Source organism: Macaca mulatta, chromosome 5, assembly GCF_049350105.2.
Source record: "Macaca mulatta isolate MMU2019108-1 chromosome 5, T2T-MMU8v2.0, whole genome shotgun sequence".
Taxonomy (NCBI): domain Eukaryota; kingdom Metazoa; phylum Chordata; class Mammalia; order Primates; family Cercopithecidae; genus Macaca; species Macaca mulatta.
This window is the reverse complement of record NC_133410.1, coordinates 158,806,561-158,831,810: the sequence shown is the minus strand read 5'-3', so window position 1 is coordinate 158,831,810 and position 25,250 is coordinate 158,806,561. Positions and strand designations below refer to the sequence as shown.

Below are 25,250 nucleotides of genomic sequence, written 5' to 3'. Positions count from 1 at the left end.
TCGGAATCCACAAATAATGGAAATCCTCATTTCAGGAAAAAAAAAAATCAGCATCTGCCCTCAAAACTATCATGGCAACAAGAAAGGAAAGGCAGAAAATCTGAGTCCGATCTCCTTTCCCTTCTTCCTTCCACTTTAATAGCCAAAGGTCAGTGGAACAGCCAACATATGAAAAAGTTATAAGGAGTTCAGGATCTGGATAAAACATTCATGAAATAATTAGTTCACTGTTGGAAACTGACTTTAAGCTCAGTCTGAGAGGAAGGGCCAACCCAAGACACCAGGCAGAATGGCACAGGCTGAGGCAAACCCATGCCAGTGGCTCACAGGGGCATCCCTCCCACCTGCGCCTGACCGTCCCACCCTCGGAGGCGCACTTACACAGTCAGTGCCTGATGAATACAGGCTGACCTGACTTCTCCTGGATGTCATGAAAATGTGGAAACACCACTGGGAAAGATGTCCCCAACCTCCCAAATAACTTAACCTCCAGAGCCCCCTCACTTGGTGGGTGCATCGATGGCTAGAGTGAGGAACAGCATCATTAGCTTTCCAGGCCATTACAAGGCCCCATGAGAAAGCTCAGAATGGCCTGTTGGAGTCAACATCAAAATCCAGGAGTGCAAGTTAAGTATTGCCCGGCAAGTGTGCAAACATTTCTTGGAATTTCTTCACCCAGCCTTTGGGGTTTTGCTACCAACCCCATCAAAGGGGAACAAGGGCAAGCGTGGTGTCCTGAGAAACAGACCATTCAGCACAGTGTCTAGACACAAATTCTAGGGCTGTTGTGATGACACAGTTCCCTCCTTCCTGTTCTATTAAAAAGAGTAGAGTTGGCTGGGTGTGGTGGCTCATGCTTGTAATCCCAACACTCTGGGAGGCCGAGGTGGGTGGATTACCTGAGGTCAGGAGTTTGAGACCAGCCTGACCAACATGGTGAAACCCTGTCTCTACTAAAAATTAATAAAAACCCAAAAATCAGCCAGGCATGGTGGTACACACCTGTAATCCCAGCTACTCCGGAGGCTGGGGCAGGAGAATCCCTTGAACCTAGGAGGCGGAGGCTGCAGTGAGCTGAGATCGTACCACTGCACTCCAGCCTGGGTGACAGAGCAAGACTCTGTCTCAAAAAAAAACAAAACAAACAACAAACAAACAAAAAAGAGTCGAGTTTCTGAGCTTTGTAAATATTAATGACATTTAAGAGCAAGCCCAGCTGAACGGACACCCATTGGTCCATGGAGTTTGGTGAAGAGGCACACTGAGGAGCAAAAGTCAGGACAGATAACTGGGCCAGGCAAGAGAAAGAGATTCCCACCACTGTCCCAAAGAGCGATTTCCTGTGAATGCCCACAGGTTTCTTAGTGTCCGCATGTTTTCTTTCCTTTTCACTGTTATTTCCCTGCTGAGTGAGCTCAGCTTACTGCTCCTTCAAAGTGAGTACAGAATACATCTAAGATTATTAGATTTAGTGGAAAACTTCAGAAAACCAGAGGGCTCCAACATATGATGTTAGAAAAAGATATTAAAAATGAGCTATGTCCACAATCATTCTTTTTAGTCATCCTTACCTATTATTCCACTCACCTCTCCCTTATTTTTTTCTAGAATCTCAAATATCTTATATTTTGTTAATCCATATAGCTTTTGTTAATAAATAGCTAAAAAGCTCGAAGTGTGTGTGCAGCAGTCATTTATAGCAGCTGGTTCTTGGCAAAATACCCTGAGTCAACAAACAAAACCATAGGGTGTCTCAGCAATGAGAATGAGACCCCGAAGTATCCACTGTGAGTTGCAAGAGCTTTGACAGTTGGGGCCTGCCCTGCACTAGAAAAACAGAAAGTTAATTTATCTTTCTTAGCAGTCATGTAAGAAAAACTTTTCTGATTAAATCGACACTGGATTTGGTATCACACTGATACTCTGCAATGTGGCTGAGATTCTTCAGGGCACTTTTAAATTCTAAAACAATATAGCCTTTGGACCAAGGTGCTGTTAAGTCTAAAAATATCCATTAAGAAAAACTTGAAAAACAACAAGAGAGTTTGTGCACACGCTCTCTTTTCAACGACAAAGCATTAAAATTCAGAAAAGGTAAACCTGAAAATGTTGTAAGCTATTTCCCAAATGATGTTCAAACGTTCCACTTAGAGCATTTTGCGCATGTTTTAAGAGAAACAAAAACTTCAGTATAGTCATACAAATGATACTTTTTGTCAGTGACCCTAAGAGCAGACTTGCTTAGGCAACAACTAAAATTTTGGGTGCCTCTGAAAAACCAATCTCCTTCTCGGTAATGATGAATCTGATGTTGAAAAAGACTAGAGGGAGATGGTCCAGGCGCAGTGGCTCACACCTATAATCTCAACACTTTGACAGCCTGTGGTGGGAGGACTGCCTGAGGCTAGGAGTTCAAGACTAGCCTGGGCAACACTGCAATGTGGTCTCAGCTACTCAGGAGGCTGAGGGAGGAGGACTGCTTGAGCCAGGAGTTGGAGACTGCAGTGAGCTATGATCATACTACACTCCAGCCTGGTCAACAGAGACCTTGTCTTTTAAAAAATAAATTAAAAAGGTTAAAAAATAAAATTTACAGACTGGGAAACAAAGTGAGACCCTATCTCTACAAAAAAAAAAAAGCTGGGCATGGTGGTGTGTGCTTGTAGTGCCAGCTACTTGGGAGGCTGAGGTGGGAGGATTCCTTGAGCCTGGAGTAGGCTGTGATCACACCACTGCACTCCAGCCTGGGTGACAGAGCAAGATCCTGCCTATAAAAAAGAAAAGAAAAAGAAAAAGACTAGAGAAAGAATGAAAGATGCTACAGTCAGAGAATCTAAAACTGTAAATTCCAAATAACAATTTTAGTTTAAATGCTTTGGGTTAAAGTTGTCTTTTGTATAAAACAAAGAGACTATTTTGAAATATTTGAAAGACTTTTAAGTACAAATGTAGACAATCTATTTTATACCAAATTTATTTACCATATACCATTTCGGTAATTTATGACATACATTTCTGTATTATGGTAGGTTATAAAATCTACCCAGAATGTTGCTGTATGCCATGAAGACACTTTAGTAACACGTTTTTAACATTACAGATTCTCTTTCATCACAATATGATATAAAAGAGGGAAAGCAGTCTTAATTTTTAAAAGCTACCTGGAGGTCTATGGCCTGCTTCTGAAGGCAGCACATCAGGGCAGCAGCCTTCAGAACGTAGCTTTACTGCTTTTGATTAGCCAAACTTATCTCTAGACCCCACAAAAAAGCTGCTCCCCATTCAGTATCAATCCATGATAAATACATCCTGTTCAATTTGAGTCTCACTTTTGTTAAAAAGTAAAAAGCAGTGAAAAGAAAAAATTCTCAGGCTGCACCGGCAACTGGAAACACTAGAGGGAGTTGTGAGCACACAGTCCTCAAACTCATCCCCCAAGACCCTTTCCCAGCTGATCCCAGCTTGGGTTAGCCAGGGAAGGGAACTCCGCTGTAACTGGCCCAGGATCACCTGTCATCAAGATGCATTCCCCTTCTTCACTTGACCAACTCCCGAAACATGACATCACTGAGACCAGCCAAGGCCTGGTGTGACTGTAAAAATGGCCACGAATTATTCCCTTCCCACTATGTGCTTAGCTCATTTTCTCCCACATTTACTCTGGGTTTGACTTGATTTGCTTAATGGCACACCAAGTGTGAGGTGAGCAGAGACTGAGGAAGTGCTCGGGGAGTAGAACTTGCCCTGTTTCTGGCTGCTGGGGAATCCTGCATCCACTCTCATGGAAGCCCAGGACAGTGCTTGCATGATGAAAGCACAGGGCCAAGTCATCTCTCTTGTCCCAGTGGACACTGAGCCACCTACCAGGCATGCAAGTGGGGCCATCCTAGACCATCAAGCCCCCACTGAGCCAGCCAGCTCAGAAGATTCACTCAACTGATCCATGCAATTGTTTCATACTCCTAACTTCAGGGGTAGTTTGTTACTCAGCAAAAGCTAACTGAAATGTGCAGTAATTCTACAGTCTGTGTAACCCACCTAGTCAACGACTTTGGTGGAAGACCATGATGTTGACGGCCAGATGAAAATATCTTTCCACCTACAAAAACTCCACTAATACCACAAAGGTCTCACTCAAATGCTACATCTTTCATTAATGCTACATCCTTGTGATATCCCTGAACTAAGCACTCCCTCATGCTCTGCTTATTCTCTTTGATCAATAAGTTTCGTGAGGTGTGTCTTTATCTATAGCATAAGGCTTTCAAAAGTAGAGACTAACATCTGTCAGTCTTATGTTTACTGCAATGCCAATTAGAAAATTGTTCAACTCAATGGAAAAACTGAGAATGTTAAAAAGATAATCCTTTCAACTTTTCTGTATGTTCGAAAGTTTTCATAATAAAATGTTGGAGGGAAAAGAAGATAAAACCATTTTTCACTTACTGACCCAGAACAACACTATAAACACCATGCCATAGACTAAATGTTCATGTCTCCCCAGAATCCCCATGCTGAAACCTACTCCCCACTGTGATGGTGGTAGGACATGGGATCTTTGGGCAGCCATGCTATTGTTAAGGGTGGAGCTCTCCTGAATAGGATTAGTGCCCTTACAAAAGACCCCAGAGATTCCCTTGTCCTTTCCACCGTATGTGGTTAGGGTGATGAGACGGCTCTCTATGAACCAGGAAGTGGGCCCTGAACAGTCACCAAATCTGTAGTACCTTGATCTTGGAATACTCAACCTCCAGAACTGGAAGGATGAATTTTCTGGTATTTATAAGCCACACTGTGTACAGTATTTTGTCATGGCTAGTCAAATAAACTAAGGGAAACCACGACCTCAGGTTTTGTTCACCACTGTATTCCTAGCACTTAAAATCATGCCTGGTACACAGTAGCTACTCATTAGAGAGTTACAAAATGAACAAAGGAAGAGATTAAAGTTAAAAGAGGTCAAGAAAACTCAGAAGAAAACAGAACATGCACGGTTAGATGAACTTCTGCTTCAGAGTAATTCATTTGCTCCAGAGGGGAAGATGAAACTCATCAAAAGAGCTGTGGCTGAAGCCCCTCACTCATCCCCTGTGCAAAGACTGCCAGGCCAAAGAGTGTGCTCCGTGCCCGGCTCACACACCCTGACCATTGTCAGGGGCCATCTCTGCTCCCACCAGGTGAAGCAAATGGTTATCAAGACTCAGTCAGTCTGTGTATTCCCAGGCCTATTTATACCACAAGTGTTTGTAATTCTATTCTTAATTAAATGTCACGTGAACCAATAAAATGAATTTTAAGAAGAAACAGATCCTGTTTCTATGAGAACAAAGTTGAATGCTTTAGAAAGATATAAAAATTGCTCTCAATTATAATTGAGTGTGCGAGATCACTACGAAGAACTGGAAGACAACATACCTGGAAGGATTCGGACTGCTTCACAAGGCTCTTTAAATTTTGCTGTCATTTGAAAAAATGGAGAAACTGGCCATGGTAGACACCGTATTATGGGTTTATTTTTATGAAAGAATGAACACTGAAAACTCAGAGGACCAACCAAACACAAAGCAAAGGCCTTCACCTCGCATCTAAAGTATGCTAATGAGAATACACATTAATAGGCTGTAAATTAAAAAGTGAAAGGTTTTTTATGTAATTTTTAACTGGCATATTTAGTGACCAAACAGTCCTGACTGCCAGGAGCAAAGTGTCTGCTTCTGGACCCAAGGGAGAGTATTTGCAATTCAAATACAGTCGCCCAAAAGGCCGCCTACCTTCGGAATGGTGGGAATCCACAGAGAAGTATGTATGTGATCACGCCAGCTGCCCAAATGTCCACCTTCAGGCCATAGCTAGGAAAACAAAGTGGGTGAGGGGGAGAGAAATGATGACTCCCAAGAACCTTCCATGGTACTGGAGTATTGCCTTTAATTGTTGGGAAAAGGATTACTTTGGTGTTATTCATTTCATTTCACATAGAGATGAATGAATCACCCTTTAGAAAAAGGCATCTGTTTCTGCCAACCTAACCACAGTCTTGCTGACTACTACCATATTCTCAAGAGAGGCCTTGGGACACAAGTCCAGGCCAGGGCTCTGACCAGGTAAGCATAAAGTCTGCTTCCTGAGGTCAAAATCATGGTGCAGGCAACAGACTCTCTCCTTTCCATTTTCCACCTTCACAGGAGGCACTGTATACACAAGCAGCAGCCGCAACAAAACAGACCTTTCTCACCAACTGTATACAGAAGCAGCAATAGCAACAAAAACAGACCTTTCTCACCAAAGTTAAAGGACTAACCAGGGCCACCAGAAGTCTTACCCAGTTTCAGCAATGATTTCTGGAGCCACATAAGTGGGTGTGCCACAGACTGTGTATAAAGGGCCTTCTACCACAGTAGCAAGCCCAAAGTCTCCCAGTTTCAAAGACTTGGTTCCATCGGGATATTCACACACCTGAAACAGAAATCAACCAACCATCAGAAGGTTTTGTTTTTTCCTCAACAAGTGCAAGAGGGCTCTTGGAATGAGGCAGAAAGGACACAAATACATTTACTGTTAAACTCCAATGAAATTTCTCCTTGTGATTCTTTTTTTGAAGACAGGGTCTCACTTTGTTGCCCAGGCTGGAGTGCAGTGGCATGACCACAGCTCACTGCAGCCACAACCTCTGGGCTCAAGTAATCCTTCCCCCACCGAACTCCTGCCAAGTAGCTGGAACTACAGGTACATGCCACCACACCAGGCTCATTTCTTTATTTTTTGTAGAGACAGGGTCTCCTTATATTGCCTAAGCTGGTCTTGAACTCCTGGGGTCACGAGATCTGCCCACCTCAGCCTCCCAAAGTACTGGGAATACAGACGTGAGCGACCATGTCCGACCCCTCCTTGTGATTCTAACACCATTGATTTATCTTTGTTGCTTTAAAGCACTTTTTCTCTTCAGAGATTTTGCACGATTGTGTGAAATTTGGAAAAAATATTTTCCACTTTTGCAGAAAGTTCCTTACCTAGAAGTACAATGAACACACGTGCTTGCTTACACAGTAGTTAGGGTGTAGGCGGGTGTGTACCTGATGGGCATGAGAGAGGCCTCTAATCCTGGAGGTAGAAACTGACCTTTATTTAGCATTTACTGTGTGTGACATATTTGAGAGCCCAAGAAATGGTGTATTAAGAGTCCACCAAAGCACTTGGTGACCTCCACGGGACTAGCATGTTTAATTCAGAAAATAAAATTGGGGGCAGTGATGGGGTCCTTGTTGTCCGGACAGTCAATGATGAAATATAAATATCAGATAGGGGAAAACCTTAGAAGTTTAGAAAGAAAATGACCTTTGGGATCAGGCAGCCTGAACTTCCATAACAAGTCCACACATCTGGTTGTGTGACTTCTGAAGGTCACATAAGCGCTCTGAGCACATTCCCTCATCTAGGAAGTGCGATAACGCCAGCACCTCCCTTGTGAAGTTGGTGTGAAGGTGAAATGAGACAAAGCTCAGAACAGGGCTCAATAAATGCTCCTTCCTTGTGGGTAATGATAAAGGCGAAAAAATAAAAGTAAAAAAATTAAAAATGTTCTTTCCATTTCCTAGAAGGACTGGCTGATTAGATAATTATCACATTGGAAAAGGTTTAAAAATGCTGGTGGAGATGTGACTGTTTATGCTTAAAGAACCTTTCTAGAAAGCATTTCAGCAATATATAGCAAATTTCTTTATATCAATTATAACCTTTGACCCAAAAGTCTACTTCTCAAAACCTACTCTAGGGGAATACAGATGGACCCAAGGATGCTAATCTCAGAATTTGTCTATGACTTTTAAAAACTAAAGGCAACATAAATGGGTAACAGGGCAATGACTAATTAGGATACATTACCATAATAAAATATTACATACTTTCTAATAAGCATTTTTCAAATATATTAATCATATGGGAAACAGTCACTATTACACAGAGTTAAAAAATGCACAATTATATATAAAATACTCAAAAATGTTAAGTTTATCTCTAAGCAGTAGCATGAAGGATTAAATTAATTTTCTTTATACTTTTCAGTGGTTTCTAAAATGTTTACAATGAACATGTGTTGGTTTCATAGTAATTTCATATATAAGCAAAATTATGGGATAAATATAACTTTAGAAAGTTACATTCTAAATGGATAGTTTTGGAAGCAAACAAGTGCATATGACAGCATAATTCAGGTTTCACCATGCAATCCTGAACCTGAGTGTACAGTCTGTCTCTTGGATGTCCATTTTGAAAACATGGAATTTCAGAGAATAAACTGCTGCAGAGACCTAGTCTATACTCATTGTAATGCCTGTTTCTATTTTTCTATTTTAAGCATATTTAGTTTGCTTTGTCTCACATTTTGCTGAACCAGATATTTATCTCAACTACTATTAGCTGTAGAAGGAGAAAAATTTAGAAAATGATGTTTTTTCAAGATAAGCATGTTAGCAACATCATCCATTAGTCTGCTACTTAATGAGGGGGAGTGATTTAAATAGTCATCAGTAAAAAGCATGGAGAACCACAAGGCTCCCCAAGGCCAGTAATTCCCCAAGTTTTAAAGGCATTTTAAAAAGGACAGCGGTGAAATACCTCCCTTACCTGTGATGTCCTTATCCATTTAATAAGAATATGTTTCACCTTTACTATCTGAATAACGTTTTCCAGTCTTATATACTGAATACACATCCCTAACACATATCTTTGACTTTAAAGTTCACAGGAGTAATGATGAAGATTTTGAGTTCCTCATAGATATTTACAACTCTGAGTCAGCCCACAAGTCAGCAGAAACATTTCCAAAGATATGAATGATTCAGCCTAAAGTAATGGATTCCAGATTCTTAGTCACGTCACAGTCTTAGGAAAACTTTCCACCCATTATGTTTAATGTAAACATTAGCAAGAACAATCTGATATAATTATAGTTAGAATTTATAATGCTTTTACCAAAACCCAGACTTTGGAAAGAAATTTCCTAAGTAATTACAGTGATAAGAATGTTATAAGCACAATTTCCTAACTGTCTGTATCATGAGAGTTAAAACAAAAAGTTTTATAAATGTCACTGTTATTTTGTTTTTACAACTTAAAAACATACTCTTTAGGTACAATTTTTGAAAAATAGTGTTTATTTTAAAGACTCCATTTAGTGATGCCTAGGGATATTCAAAGGTTGCTGACAGATACTCAGAAGTCCCAGAAGTCCTGTTTTTCACATCCTCTATAAAGAATTCAGTCAGACGCAGGAGCATAAATAGAAAGAGACTGAACAGTCTATAACTGCTGAATTATGTCTGTGCAAGTGATATTCCTTGGCTAAACATCAAAAAGGAAGTGTCATTAGGGGCAGACAAGCCTGAAATCATATTTTATCTGATTCATCTCTCTTCAATGCTAGACACAGAAGCAAATATGTCTTAATATGAATACATTTCAGATCTTAGTGGGAGATTGTCTTCAAAGCAGGAAGAAATTATACATATATATCTCTCTAGATAAATACAGAGACATATACAGCATTGCTTTAAAAACAATTGCCTTTAATAAAGAGGTGACTAGATGAACACGGACTCCAAAGGCTCTCTGGCAGAGTTCAGGTCTCCCCAGAAACTGACATTCTCGAGGACTTTGGAGATTTCAAAATTCTTCCAAACATTATGTCACTGGTCTTCTTGAGCCACCCCACTGGGCAATTAGGAAGAGAACTGTTACCTCCATTTTACGAATGAGGAGACTGAGGCGCACAGCACTCAGGTTACTAGTCATATGGCCAGGCAGGGGCTCCAGCCAGGACCATTATTCGTTCCACAGCACCATTCTGCAAGATTCGGTATCTGAAAAATAACTGGATAGGCCTGCCAGAACCCTGACTGTAACCTGCACTTCCTTACAGATTTTGAGTGAATTTAAACAATAACAATGGTGAGAACTCCAGCCCTGCAGTGTTCAAACGCCCCACCACAAGCTGTGAGATGCTTCTGTCAAAAGTTGCTCTCAGAATGCAAAAATAAAAAATGCGAGGAATGCAGATCCCACATACAAAATGAACACTGCATGTTCTCTAAATAAAATGTCAACTTCATGATTTAGAAGGACTTCAAATATGAGAAACCAACCCTCTTCTCTTCTCTCCCCTATCCCCAGAACTCCTGGACAACCTGAATTTATCACTGGTCTCTCATAGTTAACTCTGACACGGCACCACCAGGCTGTAACTCACAGCATTAACGGCCACCCCTGTGCTCCCTGACACAGCTACCAATACATCTCCACTGGCAGGGTTTTAAATTATGATGCTGCTTACCGGATAGGGGGATGCAAATCAGATGTCTGAATGCTCTGGTGTTTAAAAACTGAATTAGTTCTTAGAGCAAGAAGAGGCCGACAGTCACTCTGGGTATTTACTTTTAGTATCTCAGTGGCACCCTCTCCTCCCAGGCCAATACCAACCTGCTGACTAAATCTAGAAACTGCCAAGTGATCTAGTTAGGTTTTCGATGGCAAACACATTTTACTGAGATATATGAGGCGAAGGTTGTTTCTGAAGGCTCGACAGAGCCTTTCTACATCACACATTCGCCTCTTCCAGAGGTCAGTTTTATCCTCTTCTTCCTTCTCCTCCCTTTCTAGGCTAACACAAGGGGCCTGCTGTAGGTTTGGGAAGGGGTGGACGCTCATCTAGGCCAGGCGAGACTCAGTGAGGAGTGTGACTCTGATTTCCTGATTGCATTCCAAGACTCATGATGTTGGAGACATCAATCCCCATTACATTATTCACTCTTTTAAATTTTTTAAATTTTAGCCAATTCTCCTGAAGAAGTGAAAAACATTATCCACCCTTGATGTGTGACAAGAAAAAAGGAGGTGGTGTCAGATTCTCTACATATATTAAGAAACTCTGAGTGGAAAAGAGAAGAAACAGGAGGTGAGAGTGAGATCTGTGAGCTGGGAAATGGACACTCCCTGATTTACAGGGAAGTTCACAAGCACCTCAGTCACCTTTGCTGGGCCTCAAATCAGGGCTGCTGGACAGACTGGCTCCAGGGGTTCCTTGGGAACCTGTGGCTCCCATATTTTCAGAGAATGCAGTAACTGGAGCCAGTGGGGCAAGGCAGGTTGTGGAGAACAGGAAGCAATCAAGGGGGTAACCTTATGAATGCCCCAGTGTTTGTGTCTGGGCACACCTGGAGAAGCCCCGTGCCTTTGTTTGCGAAGCCCGGGCCAAACTCAGTTCGACGGTGGAGGAGCCTGGCATACTGCAAGGTCCCAGCGGGCGAGAAGCCTGTTTTGAGGAGAGAACGCTATATCCTTACTTTGCTCCTGAGGCTCAGTTTACAGCTCTGTCTCCTCCATTCCTTGTTAGAGTTCATAAAACCAAGTCCATAATCCCCCCTGCCCCTTTTATTTTTTAACACAGAGCAGGGATATTTCTTTTCCTAATAAGAACATATAGAAATGAAATATAATTCCCTCAAGGCAGAAGACAGTAAGGTAAAATTTCACATACTTTTAAACGGACACTCAGAAATCATCAAATGATATTACCAAAAAGAAAAGACACAGACTCTGGATTAGATTAGCCAAAAAATAAAAAGTCCCCAGGATGGCTTCAGAAGCTGTGCATCAATGCATACTCCTTTCAACAGTTATTTGTGTGGTGCTCACAGTAGGCTGTAGAGCTTCATGCTCTAGCACCAGCTGCTAGCTGAGTGTCAGTGGTCAGCGAGCAAACACTCTGCTGTCCATTATGTGTTTACGTGGCACTGTCCAAGCCATTGGAGATATAAAGATAATTGAGACACAAACCTTGCCTCCATGGTACTTACAATCCCCAAGAGGCAGACAAGTATATGATAAAGATCACAACACCACAGCAAGTGCAGCAGAAACCCGAGGTGGCTGTGACTGAACTCTGTCTAGAAAGTCTAGGGTGACATTAAAGAAGACTTAACTTTTGCTCAATGTATTACAAGATGAATGGTTTACCACCTGCTGGAAGAGAGGACGTTGCAACTGAGGACCGGTATGGACAGAAGCAATGAAGGGGTAAGGCTGCTGGTAAGTCAAGTCTTAATTAAAAACTGAGGATGGAGGAACCTGTGTTTGGATTAACTCAGATAAGCTTGCCTCCCAAGCAGGAATGAGGATGAGAGCCCTGAAAGGCAGAAATAAAGAAGCCAACTATGTCATGTGTGTTTGTGGGGGGCTGGGAGGAGTGTAAATGTCAAATCACCCAACCAGTTTCTCTAAAATTCTTCTATAACGTGGTCACGAGGATTGGCTCCCAACTAGCAAGCTGTGTCTAGTTATCAAGAGTCATCATGAAGGTGAGTTAAATATGGCTTGAAGCTTAGGCCATGTTGGGTTGGATGGATAAGAGTTATTAACAGGACAGGAGGCTGAAAAGGCAACTTGTGATCAGACTATGAAGAACTCTGGATACCATAGTAGAATAAGACTTTTTATTCTGTAGAATAATAGGATAAAAGAGACTTCTAAGAAAAAAAAAATTGGCATTTCTTGGTCTCAGTTTCCATGGCTGTAAAGTGGAGATGAATGGACTAGATTATTTCCAAATTTCTTCCCTGCGAATAAATTAACCCCCATATTCTACTTGTGTCTCCTATAAGCCTCTAATTCTGTCTCAAATTTATTCTTCACAATTTTCTGCCCTATAAAATAATTTTCCTGCTCACCTTCAAGTCAGTACCATCAATTAAAATATAAATGAAAATGTATTTTCTTCTATCTGGTGACATGCTTTGGCTGTGTCCCCATCCAAATCTCATGTTGAATTGTAATTCCCAATGTGGCGGAAGGCACCTCGTGGGAGGTGACTTGATTATGGAAGCGGATGTCCCCTATGCTGTTCTTGTGGTGGTGAGTTCTCATGATGTGATGGTTTAAAAATGTGTGGCACTTTCCTCCTCGCTCTCTCTCTCCTGCCACCATGTGAAGAAGGTGCTTGCTTCCCCTTTACCTTCCGCCACGATTGTAAGTCTCCTGAGGCCTCCCAGTCGTACTTCCTGTTAAGCCTGTGGAACTGTGAGTCAATCAAACCTCTTCTTCCTAAATTAATCAGTCTCAGGTAGTTCTTTATAGCAGAGTGAGAATGAAATGATACATCTGGTAAATAGTAAATGCAGAAAAATTCAATAACTCCATTAGTATTTGATGGTCATTGACACGAGTCTTGCTAATTTTCTAAATTTAAAGTCTCATAATGCAGGATTGTTATAGACTGTAAAATGCCATTATTTGCATATGCTCCTTTTAAAGGAAGAGAGGCATTCATTGGAACAGAAAAAGCAGGGATGACATACCAAGAGATTCTCTGGTTTGATGTCTCTGTGCACGATGCTGAGGCCATGGAGATACCTGAGGGCATTGGCTAAGTTGTACACCATGGCGCTGCCATCTCTCTCAGTGTACTTGGTCGACGAAGTAATTGCATCAAAGAGATCTCCACCCTAAAGGATACATAAAAGAACGTATCAAAACATCAACAGTGCAATCCTATGAAGGTAAGAAAGATGGCTCATTGGCACAAAGCAGAAAATGACACAAGTGCCACTAAAACTGGTGATTATAAATAATGAAAGTTACGAGGCAGCAATACACTTTTCTGATTAGGTCCTTCAAGGATATTGTAAATTGTAGGACTAGGCACCAAGAAAATCTCTCTATCCTCTTACTTTGACCAATTCCATCACCAGAAAGAGCTCAGTTGCCGTTTCCATCTCCTCGACCAGCATAATGATATTGGGATGTTTCACTCGGCGCAGTATTGACACTTCATTCTCAATCAGGTGTTCCTGTCAAATGAACAGTATAGAGAGGAGATCAGAAATCACAGAACCCTCTGCTGTTTCTCTAAGGCCTAGAGGACAGCAAAACAAACACAGCCTGTGGATCTGATGCCAAAGAAAGCATTGCTCTTGGCACAAAGACAACTAAACCTGACCTTGACCTAATTGTTCCCATAGAGACAGGGTCAGTGTGAACGTATTATTGACATTACCAAAAAGATACAGACTCCTAAACATCCCCCAAAAGGCTCCATGGTGCTTCTGTGGCATATTAAGCACACTGCTCTTAATGAAAAGCATCACAAAAAAGCTATGAAAGCTTCAGCATACGGCTCTGTGCTTTGTAATTCTGCCAGAACCGCTTTTTGATTCCAGTATACACTCACAAATAAAGACTAGGCATATAAGAAAACTTGGCATGCTTATAGCGTATAACTTCTGGCATTAAGCATTTTTAGTTTTTAAACTGTTACTAACATGAATTTGAATTTCATGCTGAAATTCATGAAAAAAATGAACTTTCTTCCTCTATGACTGGATATGAAATCATTCACCAGATGAATGTTCCTTAACATCTTGTATTTCAGAAATCTGAAAACATACAGTACCACGGGGACCACTATTCTCATTTTAGCTCTAATCACTTCTCCTCTGAAAACACTGCCTGATTATCAATCCTGGTGAGTAATGCAGTTGGGATCAGCACTGTAGCAAAATGTTTACTTACAGAATTAACGAATTATTCTTAATATGTCAACCCATGAATCACGAACAATGATTGCTCTGTTTTAAATGAGACATTAAAACCTCTCAACATGTGTACACATGTATTTTTACACATGGATGCATGAAGTTAAGAGCCACCTCATCCTTTTGGACCATAGGTGGAAATAAAAATTATAACAAATGAATAAATAACATGTGGAGAAAAATCTGTTTCAAGCTCCTGCACATGGTAGGTTGTGTTTCTTGAGCACTGAATGCACTGTGCCTGTCCAAGCCGTCACTCAATAAATGTTGGCAAGTGACAGTGCAAATTTACTAAACAGAAGTATGGGAAAGAAAGAAACCAACATTTACTAGGAATCTAGTCACTGTTTGTTAGTAGCTGTGTAAGGTACTTGTGTTATGTTTGAACACTTTATCCTTGGAAACAGTTACTGGAGGTTGAATGTAAACTAGGTTTCTGACATCCAAGCCCATCTTTCTTATACACACATTATCACCTTCCAAAGGGGAAGAATTCAGTAAATGCCAAGATGGAATTCTTCAAAATAAAAATTACAGCTGTAATTGAAAATACTTAATACCTTGAAAAGATAAGAGCATACAGTAGCACCACACTGACTTGGGGGTGAAGAATCATACCAGGGTTTGTGCAAGGAGGAGAATCTATGCTTCTTTTAATGAACAGGGCTAAGAAGTCTTTGATTGGCTCAGGACTCAACAAACGCTTCCAAATCTGAAGAATGGTGTTTCTTAGACCCCAGTAAACCACAGCTGGGAAGCCAAGGACAGGGTCTCCTATCTATCTCCAACCCCACCTGTCTAAGTTACAGAGCAGCAGACAGAGCCCCGGTTCCTCCCTTGGGAAGCAGCTGTACAGCCAGACCCCTCGTGGTCGCAAAGACAAAGAAAAGACTTGGCAAACCCTCTCCATTGATTCACATATTTGAAGCTTTTGGGTCATCTGCACCAAGCATATCCTCAATCACACTAAAAAGCAGGGTTAGATACACTTTTGTGAACATCTACAAGTAAGCACATGAATTTATTTCACTCCATGTGAAGCAAAGACAACAGTTGCTACTGTCATTAAATAGGCTTTTTATTTTAAAGCTACACAAATCTATCACTTCAATTCTCCTCTCTGCTCCTCATTTTATCCAAAGTTAGAAGAGTCTATATATTCGCCTCTCCTTGGAGGCTGTGTTTGTGTTGCTAATTTAGTGATATCTGTAAGATAATCCCCTCACCAGTACCCCAATAACCTCTCTCAAGACTACAACTCCTCAAAGTTATTATCTTTTTCAATCAAAGGCACAACAGAAGGTCTTCTGGGATACATTGTGGAACTTCTCCTAAGGGCCACCAGCAGTGTTACCTTTCAAATATCACAGCAACATTTCCTCCACCATCACTCATTAGCCTACTGAATTCTACTTGACAATGGCTAGTATTCTAAGCACAGAGTGAATGTTTTTGTTAAAACATGGGCGCTGTTAGCCTTCCTCAACCTCTTACTGTCCCTGTAAAATTGTCTATGAAGGAACAATCCACTTTTGAAACTAACCATCATCAGAAGCAAAATAAAAGTACTGCATAAAAATCCTTACAGACATTATCTATTCCTTGTGCAACCTATATGTAGTCTTTGTTTCTAATATGTAAAAAAATGCTCTAAATTTTCCAAGAGAATATTTCTAAATATAATACGAATATCACTTTTGTCTTGAGCCATATTGAACTTACATTATGCAATCATCTACCATTATTTATGTTAAGTGATTCATGATTCTAACTCCAAATAATTTACATATGAATCATCTCATGGCAGTGTTCCACAGTTCTGTGAGAGTAAATGACGAAACTGCTAACTTGGCAAAGGACACTGCCTTATCTTTGGACATGGTGATTTTTAACATACAAAGAGAGAGGGATGGGGGGTATACCAGGAGACAAAGCAACTCTCTCAAACCAGACTAATCATCTTGTCTCAACCCATTCCAGCCCATAAAGCAGTCCTTTCCTCTGTGTTCTCCATCTCATTGAACAAAACTGCTGTCCCAAGCAGAAACAGGAAATGCACCCTGATTCCTTCTTTCCTCCTCCTCCTTGTGGGTGGATAATACACCCATAGTCACCAATATCTGGCCAGTTACCTCCTTGGTGGCCTCTGAATCCATCCATTCATCCATTCAATTCTCTCTGTTCCTCTTGCTAATCCCTTACCTCGACTTCTAGGCATTTACACAGGTAGCTTTCTTTTATTTGAGACAGAGTCTCATTCTGTCGCCCAAGCTGGAATGCAGTGGTGTGATCCCAGCTCACTGCAACCTCAACCTCCCAAGCTCAAGCAATCCTCCCGCCTCAGCCTCCTGAGTAGCTGGGACCACAGGTGTGCACCCAGTTAATTATTTTTTGTAGAAATGGGGTCTCGCTATGTTGCCAGGGCTGGTCTCGAACTCCTGGGCTCAAGGAATCCTCCCACGTCAGCCTCCCAAAGTGCTGGGATTATAGGCATGAGCCACCATTCTGGTCATAGTTTTATCTGGAACTTTCTTCATCTACTTCTTGGCAAACTCCTATGTACTTCTCAGGACCAGATCAGATGGCCTCTCCTCTAAGTCACCTCCCCTGCTCACTCACAGCTGGGTCAGGTAGTCCTGTTCTCACAGCCCCATATCACAGCTCTCATCCCACCATCTTTCAACTGTTTGTGTGCTGGTCTCTAACCCTCCGGAACTGAGAGCTTGTGGAGGTTTTGGTTACCTCAATCTCCAGCAACTAGCACAGTTACTAACAAACAGTAGGTACCAAAGTGTTCATGTTAAGGAGTAGACACATCACGCACTGCACTGCCCACATGGCTTCAAAGCTGGCGTCTGTGTTGCTCAGAGCACACTGCTGAGGAAAAAGTGGTGAGAGAGAGAAAATGTACAAATCACCACGTGAGATTTCTGTGGTAAACATACGTAACAGACTGAATGATGGATACCCAAAGACATCAAGTCCTAATTGCTGCAACTTGGAAATATTACCTTACTTGGGAAAAGGGTTCTGCAGATGTGATGAAGGGTTCTGTGGTGGAGAGATAACCCTGGATTGTCAGAGGGAGAGGGGTAAATGCCACCACAGATGTTCTTAGAGAAGCACAGGGAAGTTTCACACAGACAGAGAAGGCAGCGTGAAGATGGACGGAGACTGGTGGGATGTGACCACAACCCAAGAATACTGCTAGTCACGGGATGCTCAGAGGCAAGGAATAGATTCCCCCCAAAACCCCCAAATGAAGCAGGGATTTTTTACTTTCAGCCTCCTGAACTGTGAGAAAATATTTTTTGGTTGTTTTAAGCCACCAAGTTTGTGGTAATTTATTCCCACAGCCTGGGGAAACGAATACTTCCAAATATACTTCTGGATTTATGTCCTGCCCGGGCCCATGTAGATGATGGATGCAAAACTGTATACAGCAGGAAGACAAAGAAGGACCACTTCTAAGCACCAGAACCGAAAGCTCAGGGCTTTGTACACTGTGAGAATTCAATAAATATTTATTCAGCATGAAAGAGAATATTAGAACTGGAAGAATTCTTAAATTTATAAATACCCTAGCCTTCTCCAAAGCCTCTATAAATCTGGCCCCAACACAGCTCTTGTCATAATCTCCTACTGAGAAGGGCCCAACATGCTTTCTGTTCTCTGGGCCTTTGCTCAGACTGTTCTGATCACCCGGTAGGCCGCTCTTTGATTGCTGCCTACTGAAACCCTCCCTTCCCACTGTTCCTGCTCCAGCCCAAATGCTTCTTCCCCTGTAGCGTCTTCACTGGTCACCTACTTCTCTCCCACGTGCTTCCCCTGAACTCCAACATTCTTTGCAGAACTGGTATTAATATATATATTACCCTATTCTTAGCACAGTGTCTTGCAGACAGAATATGCACCAAAATTTAGGTGACTACATTAATCTAACAATGCCAGTGCATATTAAGAATGAACAAACAGAAGGCAAGAGAAAGCAAGAATGTTTCCCAAGTTCATATTACCTGAAGAAATGAATACACTGAACTCAGAGAGAGAACACAGATCAGCCAATGTACAGGCTGTGTAACCAAACAGCCCAAAATTCCACTCACAGTTCTGTCTCTGTGTGGCCTTTTGAAAGCTATTTAATCTGAGTCTGTTTCCTTATCTGTAACACTGGTGCATCTGTTTTTCAAGTCATTAAAGGTAATGTGCAAAGTTCCTATATATCCAAGCGTGGATAAATAATACATTTTAACAAACAGCAGATATCATTTTCAGCATTATTAATTTTCCGTATACAGCAGGTGGCCAATACCCCAAAATAGTGAGTGAATACTACCCCCTCAAATTAACAAAAATTCTCTATAGAATTTTTTTCTAAAAATAAAATATAATGGGAAAAATCAACTTACTTGTAACTAATCGAGTTTTAAAATTATAATTTTATACAGTCTTAATGTGGAAATAGTTGTTTAGATAAGCAAAATGTAAAACTGGAAAAAGTATTTGATCATGCATTATAAAAATAGAATGACATTCAGAGACTAGAAAAAATAAGATCCAAATGTTAGAACTCACTTATCCATTTGCCTCAGCACTTAGTGTACCAGACTAAATTTTCTGCATACAAACACCTTTTTTTTTTCCCAACCATGGAAACAGCTGTTTAAATTTTAATCAGGTAACCCATGTCCTTACCATAGCACTTTTTTTTTTAACTGTTTTGAAAAGAATTTTAATATCGTTCTATAGAACCTGGCTCACCAAACTATGACACATTCTGCTTAAATTGCATGCCACCAAATGGAAAGCAGAACACTTACACATATGGAGAAAAGGCTATTACAGTGAAAAATAATAGTTACATTGCTAGAAGAATAAGTAAAAGCCCATCGAATTATTTAAAGAAAATTAAGGGAAAGAAAACCTCACGTATTCAAAGGAAAAGGGGCATTTTGCACAGTTTATGCTTCAGTAATTATCACAGTGTAGTTTAAAAAAAAAAAAAAAAGGAAATGACAAATTTGCCTCCTGGATTTTCCATTCTGGAGTTCTGAGAAGATTTTTCTAAAACATTTGAGCAGAATATTCTACATCTCCTGTTAAAAAAACACTATTTTGTAGAAGTCCAATGAAGACTAGTTTAGGAGTTCCATAACTATAAAATGACAACTATCAGATCAAATCCTGCTAATTATAAATTCTAAACTCCTCTGGCAGATTAATAATGTTAGCAGTTAACATGTGTTGAATTCTTATTATATACTAGCACTTCTCTGTTTTCCATGGCTTAATTCAACCAATTTTCACAATAATCTTATGTTCTAGGTGTCGATAATAACCACATTTTAAAGGAAGAAATAGAGGGGTTAAATAAATTTTCCAAGAAGAGGCAGAGCCAGGAATACACTTTATAGAATCTGGCTTTAGAGCAGCAGTGTCCAGCATAAATATACACCATGATCCATATACAAAACTCTAACCAAGAACCACATTAAAAAGCAAGATTTTTAAAATTATAACTTAATGTATGTAAATATTTTCATTTCAACATGTGATCATATACAAAGATATTAATGAGGTATTTCACATTCTTTTTTTAGTACTAAGTCTTCAAAATCTGCTGTGTATTTTACACTTAGCAGCCTATCTCAATCCAGACTGGCTACACTGAAGTGCGTTACAGCTGCATACGACTGGTAGCTCTGGTGTTGAACGATGCAGCTCTACGGCTTGTTCTCTTGATATGCTACCACAATGGCATCTAAAAAGGTCTTTGTCATCGCTGCTATAGAATATTTATTTTTTCAAACATAGTTAAAGTATCAGTAACTGTAGCAGCATTTTATTGGTTGATCTTTTCCCAACCCCAGATAGAGAGTGGGACAGAAGAAAAAAGTTTATCTTATTGAGGAGAGGATTCTTCACAGCATCTCTGCTCATCATGCATCAGCTTCTATTCCAAATATCTTTCCAAGGATGTTTGTCCAGCCAACACCCCTGGAACACAGAGATGAGTCTCTCTTACAGGCAAATGGCAGATTTGTTTCCTGACCAGGATAATGAAAATAATATTCTCCTCTGAGGCAAAGATTGGGCAGGATTGCTAGCATCTCCTCCTAAGATTGAGAGTTTCCTAAGCTCAGAGTTCCCCAGCTATGACATAAACGCATTGTGTGTAAATCAGCCAACTGGGCCCCTCTGCCTCACTGCCATGGGACTTGGGAGTTAAGGGGAACCAATGCAAGCGTGAAGCTCATGCTACCTGCTGTGCCACGAGTAACAAATTCCTTTGTCTCTGACTCAGAAATCTTGTGTTCTGCTGGCCTATATGAAGCTGGAAGGCTTTGTTAGCTTGCCAGTAAAGTCCCAGGTCCCTCACAGTTCCTGACACACCTTTTCAGTGTTGTTGGATGTTAAAATAGGTATCCCCCAGAGGAAAGAATCTATGTTTTCTAGTTAGGAACAAGATCAAATCAATTTCCTGTTTTAGGATTAAAGTTTCTGAAAAATAGCAGGAATAAAACAGCTTGACTGTTTTTCCCACTATTACTGGTGTCTACTCCTGCTGTGAGAGTCAAGTTCCCACTTATATTCCTTCATCACAGTAAACACCTTACCAAGGTACTCCAGTTTCTTTTACAAAGGAGTTATGCATACTATACCTTTCCACAACATTTGGCTTTGTCTATAATCTTTAGGGCAAACTCCTTTCCAGTGGACCTATGGAATAATCAGAAGACGACCATTTAAAGACATAAATCAAATACCATCATTCCTGTTTTCTTTCTTTTTTATACTTTAAATTTGTTTTGTTTGTTTTTTGTAGAGACGAGGTCTCATTATGTTGCCCAGGTTGTTCGTGAACTCCTGGGCTCAACTGATCCTCCCGTCTCAGCTTCCCAAAGTGCTGGGATTACAGGCGTGAGTCACCACACCTGGCCCATTCCTGTTTTCTTCTATAGCACAAACCCAGGAAGGAAAAACTTGGCTCTTCCTCTGTGCATTAAAGAAAATATCTAGAGGAGTCAGGGAACAAAGGTACTCCCAAAATTAAAAACAAAAACAAAGCCAAACTATATGTTAATTAAATACTCTTTCATGAATATTAACTATAATATTAAGTAACTCATATTTAAAGTATTTCAATTCTGTTACATAAGGAAGAGGCAAGAAATATTTTTCTATATGTAAATCTCAAAATAGTTCTCTTAGGAGACAGAATAAAGTTTAAAAAAGTGAAATTAATGAAAAATTTTATTATCAATATATTTTTATATTAGTCCATTAATGAATTAGTCTATAATTCAAAAGTGAAAAGTCCCCTCACTTTCATTATTTCTCAGCCAAAACTTCAGCTAGGATCTGATCTGGTACCATGTTAGTCACACCTTTAAATGCTCTTTCCTGGCACTAGAAAGATCATTCACATGGGTAAAAGAATCTTGATGTTATTATTTATTTATTTGAGACAGAGTCTCACTCTGTCAGCCAGGCTGGAGTGCATTCGTGCAATCTCAGCTCACTGCATCCTCCACCTCCCAGGTTCAAGCGATTGTCCCTGCCTCAGCCTCCAGAGTAGCTGGGATTACAGGCACCTGCCACCACCACCGGGCTAATTTTTGTATTTTTAGTAGAGATAGGTTTCACCATGTTGGCCGGGCTGGTCTTGAACTCCTGACCTCAGGTGATTCGCTCGCCTCGGCCTCCCAAAGTGCTGAGATTACAGGTGTGAGCCACTGGGCCCAGCCACTATTTAATTTTTAATCACTTTTAAAATAATTTAATTTGAACATGCCAAAAATGTCTTTTAGTATAGAAAAACCATTCAATAAAGAACACCACGGTAGTCGTAGAATACACTCATTCTCTCAAGCACAGCTGGATTTGCCAGGTGGTCATAGTACACACTGATGAGGCCTGGCTTGGAAGAGTCACTTGTCCTTAAACTGTTCTCCCTATAACAAAAACTAAATCCTGCCTCAGATTTCTGACCAGTCTTTAATAGTCATACTTCAGATGTTTTACTTTGTTACTTAGGTGGCAGTCTGTGTATTAGAGCTGGGTAAAAGGACTCAGAGAACAAGGCATTACCTTGTGTACCAATGTAAGGAGCACTAAAGCTTCACTGGAGATGTAACAAAACGGAAACACTGTAGTTACCAAAACTTTCTGGAAAAGTCTCCAGAAATGATACAAATTATCACTTAGAATGGGAAGGACAGCAGCCTATAAACACCAAGACTCTAATCTGAACCAAGACTCTAATCTGACTCTTTTCTGGTTTGGAAATCGTTTATAAAAATTCTGGAATAGGCAAAACTAGGCTGATTGTGATTTTTTTTTTTCTTTTTTTTTGAGACAGAGTCTTGGTCTGTTACCCAGGCTGAAGTGCAATGGCACGATCTCGGCTCACTGCAACCTCCGCCTCCCAGCTTCAAGTGATTCTTGTGCCTCCCAGCTTCAAGTGATTCTTGTGCCTCAGCCTCCCCAAGTAGCTGGGAATTCAGGTATGTGCCACCCAATCTGGGTTTTTTTTTGTTTTTTGTTTGTTTTTTGTAGAGATGGGGTTTCAACATGGTGGCCAGGCTGGTCTTGAACTCCTGGCCTCATGTAATCCACACACCTCAGCCTCCCAAAGTGCTGGGATTACAGGTGTGAGCCAGCCCACCAGGCCTGGCCTGATTGTGATCTTAAACAGAGTCAGAGCTCATATATCCTAAACCACTGGAATATTCCATCAAGTATTAACTGAGAGGGAGGATTACTGTGGGAATAAAGTGATTTAATACAAGTACAGACTGAGAACAACGCTTGACGCAGGTAAATACAGGAGATGTTCTTAAAAATGACTTATTCTTGTCATTCCTCTCTGGCTCATGATGAGACCCTTATATATATCTCAGCCCAAATGCACATAAAACAGTTTTATACTCTATGTATATACATACTATATTCTTCCTGTAGGCATGCAAAATGGCCGATCCTGGCTGGGCACAGTCACTCACGCCTATAATTCCAGCACTTCCGTAGGCCAAGACAGGAGGATTGTTTGAAGCAAGGAGCCTAGGACCAGCCTGGCAACAAAGCAAGACCCTGTCTCTATTAAAAATTTAAAAATTAGCGGGAGGCGGAGGTGGGAGAATCATGGCACCCTGGAGATTGAGGCTGCAGTGAGCTATGATGGTGCCACTGAACTCTAGCCTGGGTGACAGAGTGAGACCCTGCCTTTTTTTTTGGGAAAAAAAAAAAAAAAAAGGGAAAGAAATGGCTGGTCCCAATGGCAACCTCAGGGAAAAGGAAAGAGAGACTTTCCAGAAGGGCCTTTTTAAAATTAAGAATAAACTCCAAAGAAAACTGTATCTGCAGATAAACAAAGAACTATCCTCACTGTCCACTCACCTGTCTATACACTCTTTGACTACTGCAAAATTGCCATCACCAATGACCTTTCCAATTTTGTATTTCTCAAGGAGAGTTGATGACTCAGAGCATCTATTTCCATTCACACCTGCAAAAAGGATAAATGCAAATTCTAAAGAAAACATCAGCATTTTATACTGATTCCGACATATTTGTAAAATAGTAAACTGTGATGCATTTATTTCTAAATCTATGGTGAAACTAAATAAAATATCTGGGCACATTTCCTAAACAGAACACCCGAATCATCAATTTCCTTTTGACTTTGTTGATTGAAATCAGAAACCTACAATCAATAAACCTAACAAATCCCTGAAACATCAGGTGAAATAAGTGCTGAGCCTTAGGTAAAAAGGGTATTTCACTAAAACTTATCCAACCTTTTTTGTCGATGTTCAAGAAAGGGGCAGGGGACACGAGATGACAGAAAAAGAAAAAAATAACAAAGAAAGGAGAAGAAGATGGTGGTGGGAATTTAATCTTCAAAATGTTCAAGATTTCTCTTCAAGATTTTCTAGTAGAGAAAACTCTTAAGAGCCCCAGATAAGATAGATGTCTTGTTAAGGCTAATTCCTGGCTCAAAGCTTTCTCAAAAAGGTATGTCAGGGGGAGGGTTAAGATCGGCCCACTTCCCACTACATGTCCCAGTGTCCAGCACACAGAAGACACCAAATCAAGAAAACACAGTTTTGTCATCTAATTGAGAGAAAGGAAATATATTTAGAAGTTGTGAGCAGATCACCACAAAAATAAAAGAAGCCCAAGTCTAAAATTTGAAGCTTCAATAGCCTAGTCAACGACAATGAGATTTTTCTTTATCTTGAAGTGACCCCCATCCCCACCTCTTACTAAGGCCAAAGGGGCTGATAGGTGATGTGATCACGTCCCTCTTTAGGAAGACTGTAATTTAGCACAAGTGAGTTTTAGGTGAGCACCAAGTTCACGTGCATAATATCCTTTACCAAAGTAATGATCAGATTGAGAACTACCTTCAGGGCTCATGCAACGGTCAAGTTCAGGTCCACCGTTTACATTGGAAGAAGATCTGCCGTGAGCAGAAACCTGCTGAAAGAGGAGAATGACCATTATTTATCAGGATAATTCACAAATCTTTAGCTAACTAATCTACTGACACAGAAAATGCTTACAGAATGTAAAAACATGTCACAGAAACCGAGGAGGCGTTCCCTTTCTTCTCATCTCACCTCTCTCCTTATGAACATCACACTAATGCATTTCTTCCTTAGATAG

At 40.7% G+C, this 25,250-nt stretch overlaps 1 protein-coding gene across 9 annotated transcripts in view; it reads right to left on the bottom strand.

Annotated features, from left to right (window-relative positions):
* DCLK2 (doublecortin like kinase 2) overlaps positions 1-25,250 on the bottom strand; it is a 181,310-nt gene that overhangs the window by 11,503 nt on the left and 144,557 nt on the right. For 5 of the 9 annotated variants that reach the window (XR_003729816.2, XR_013417319.1, XR_013417320.1 and 2 more), the window contains 7 exons: positions 24,989-25,064; positions 23,979-24,087; positions 21,242-21,299; positions 13,716-13,835; positions 13,344-13,490; positions 6,320-6,453; positions 5,772-5,849 (listed from right to left, as the gene is read on the bottom strand). Coding sequence is in view for 4 of the 9 variants with exons in the window: in XM_015139326.3 (XP_014994812.2) it covers positions 5,772-5,849; positions 6,320-6,453; positions 13,344-13,490; positions 13,716-13,835; positions 21,242-21,299; positions 23,979-24,087; positions 24,989-25,064 (722 nt within the window). In the remaining 5 variants the exon portion in view is untranslated. The remainder of the gene's footprint in view (positions 1-5,771; positions 5,850-6,319; positions 6,454-13,343; positions 13,491-13,715; positions 13,836-21,241; positions 21,300-23,978; positions 24,088-24,988; positions 25,065-25,250) is intronic. The other 4 variants (XR_013417318.1, XR_003729817.2, XM_015139327.3 and 1 more) reach the window with 1 other exon arrangement.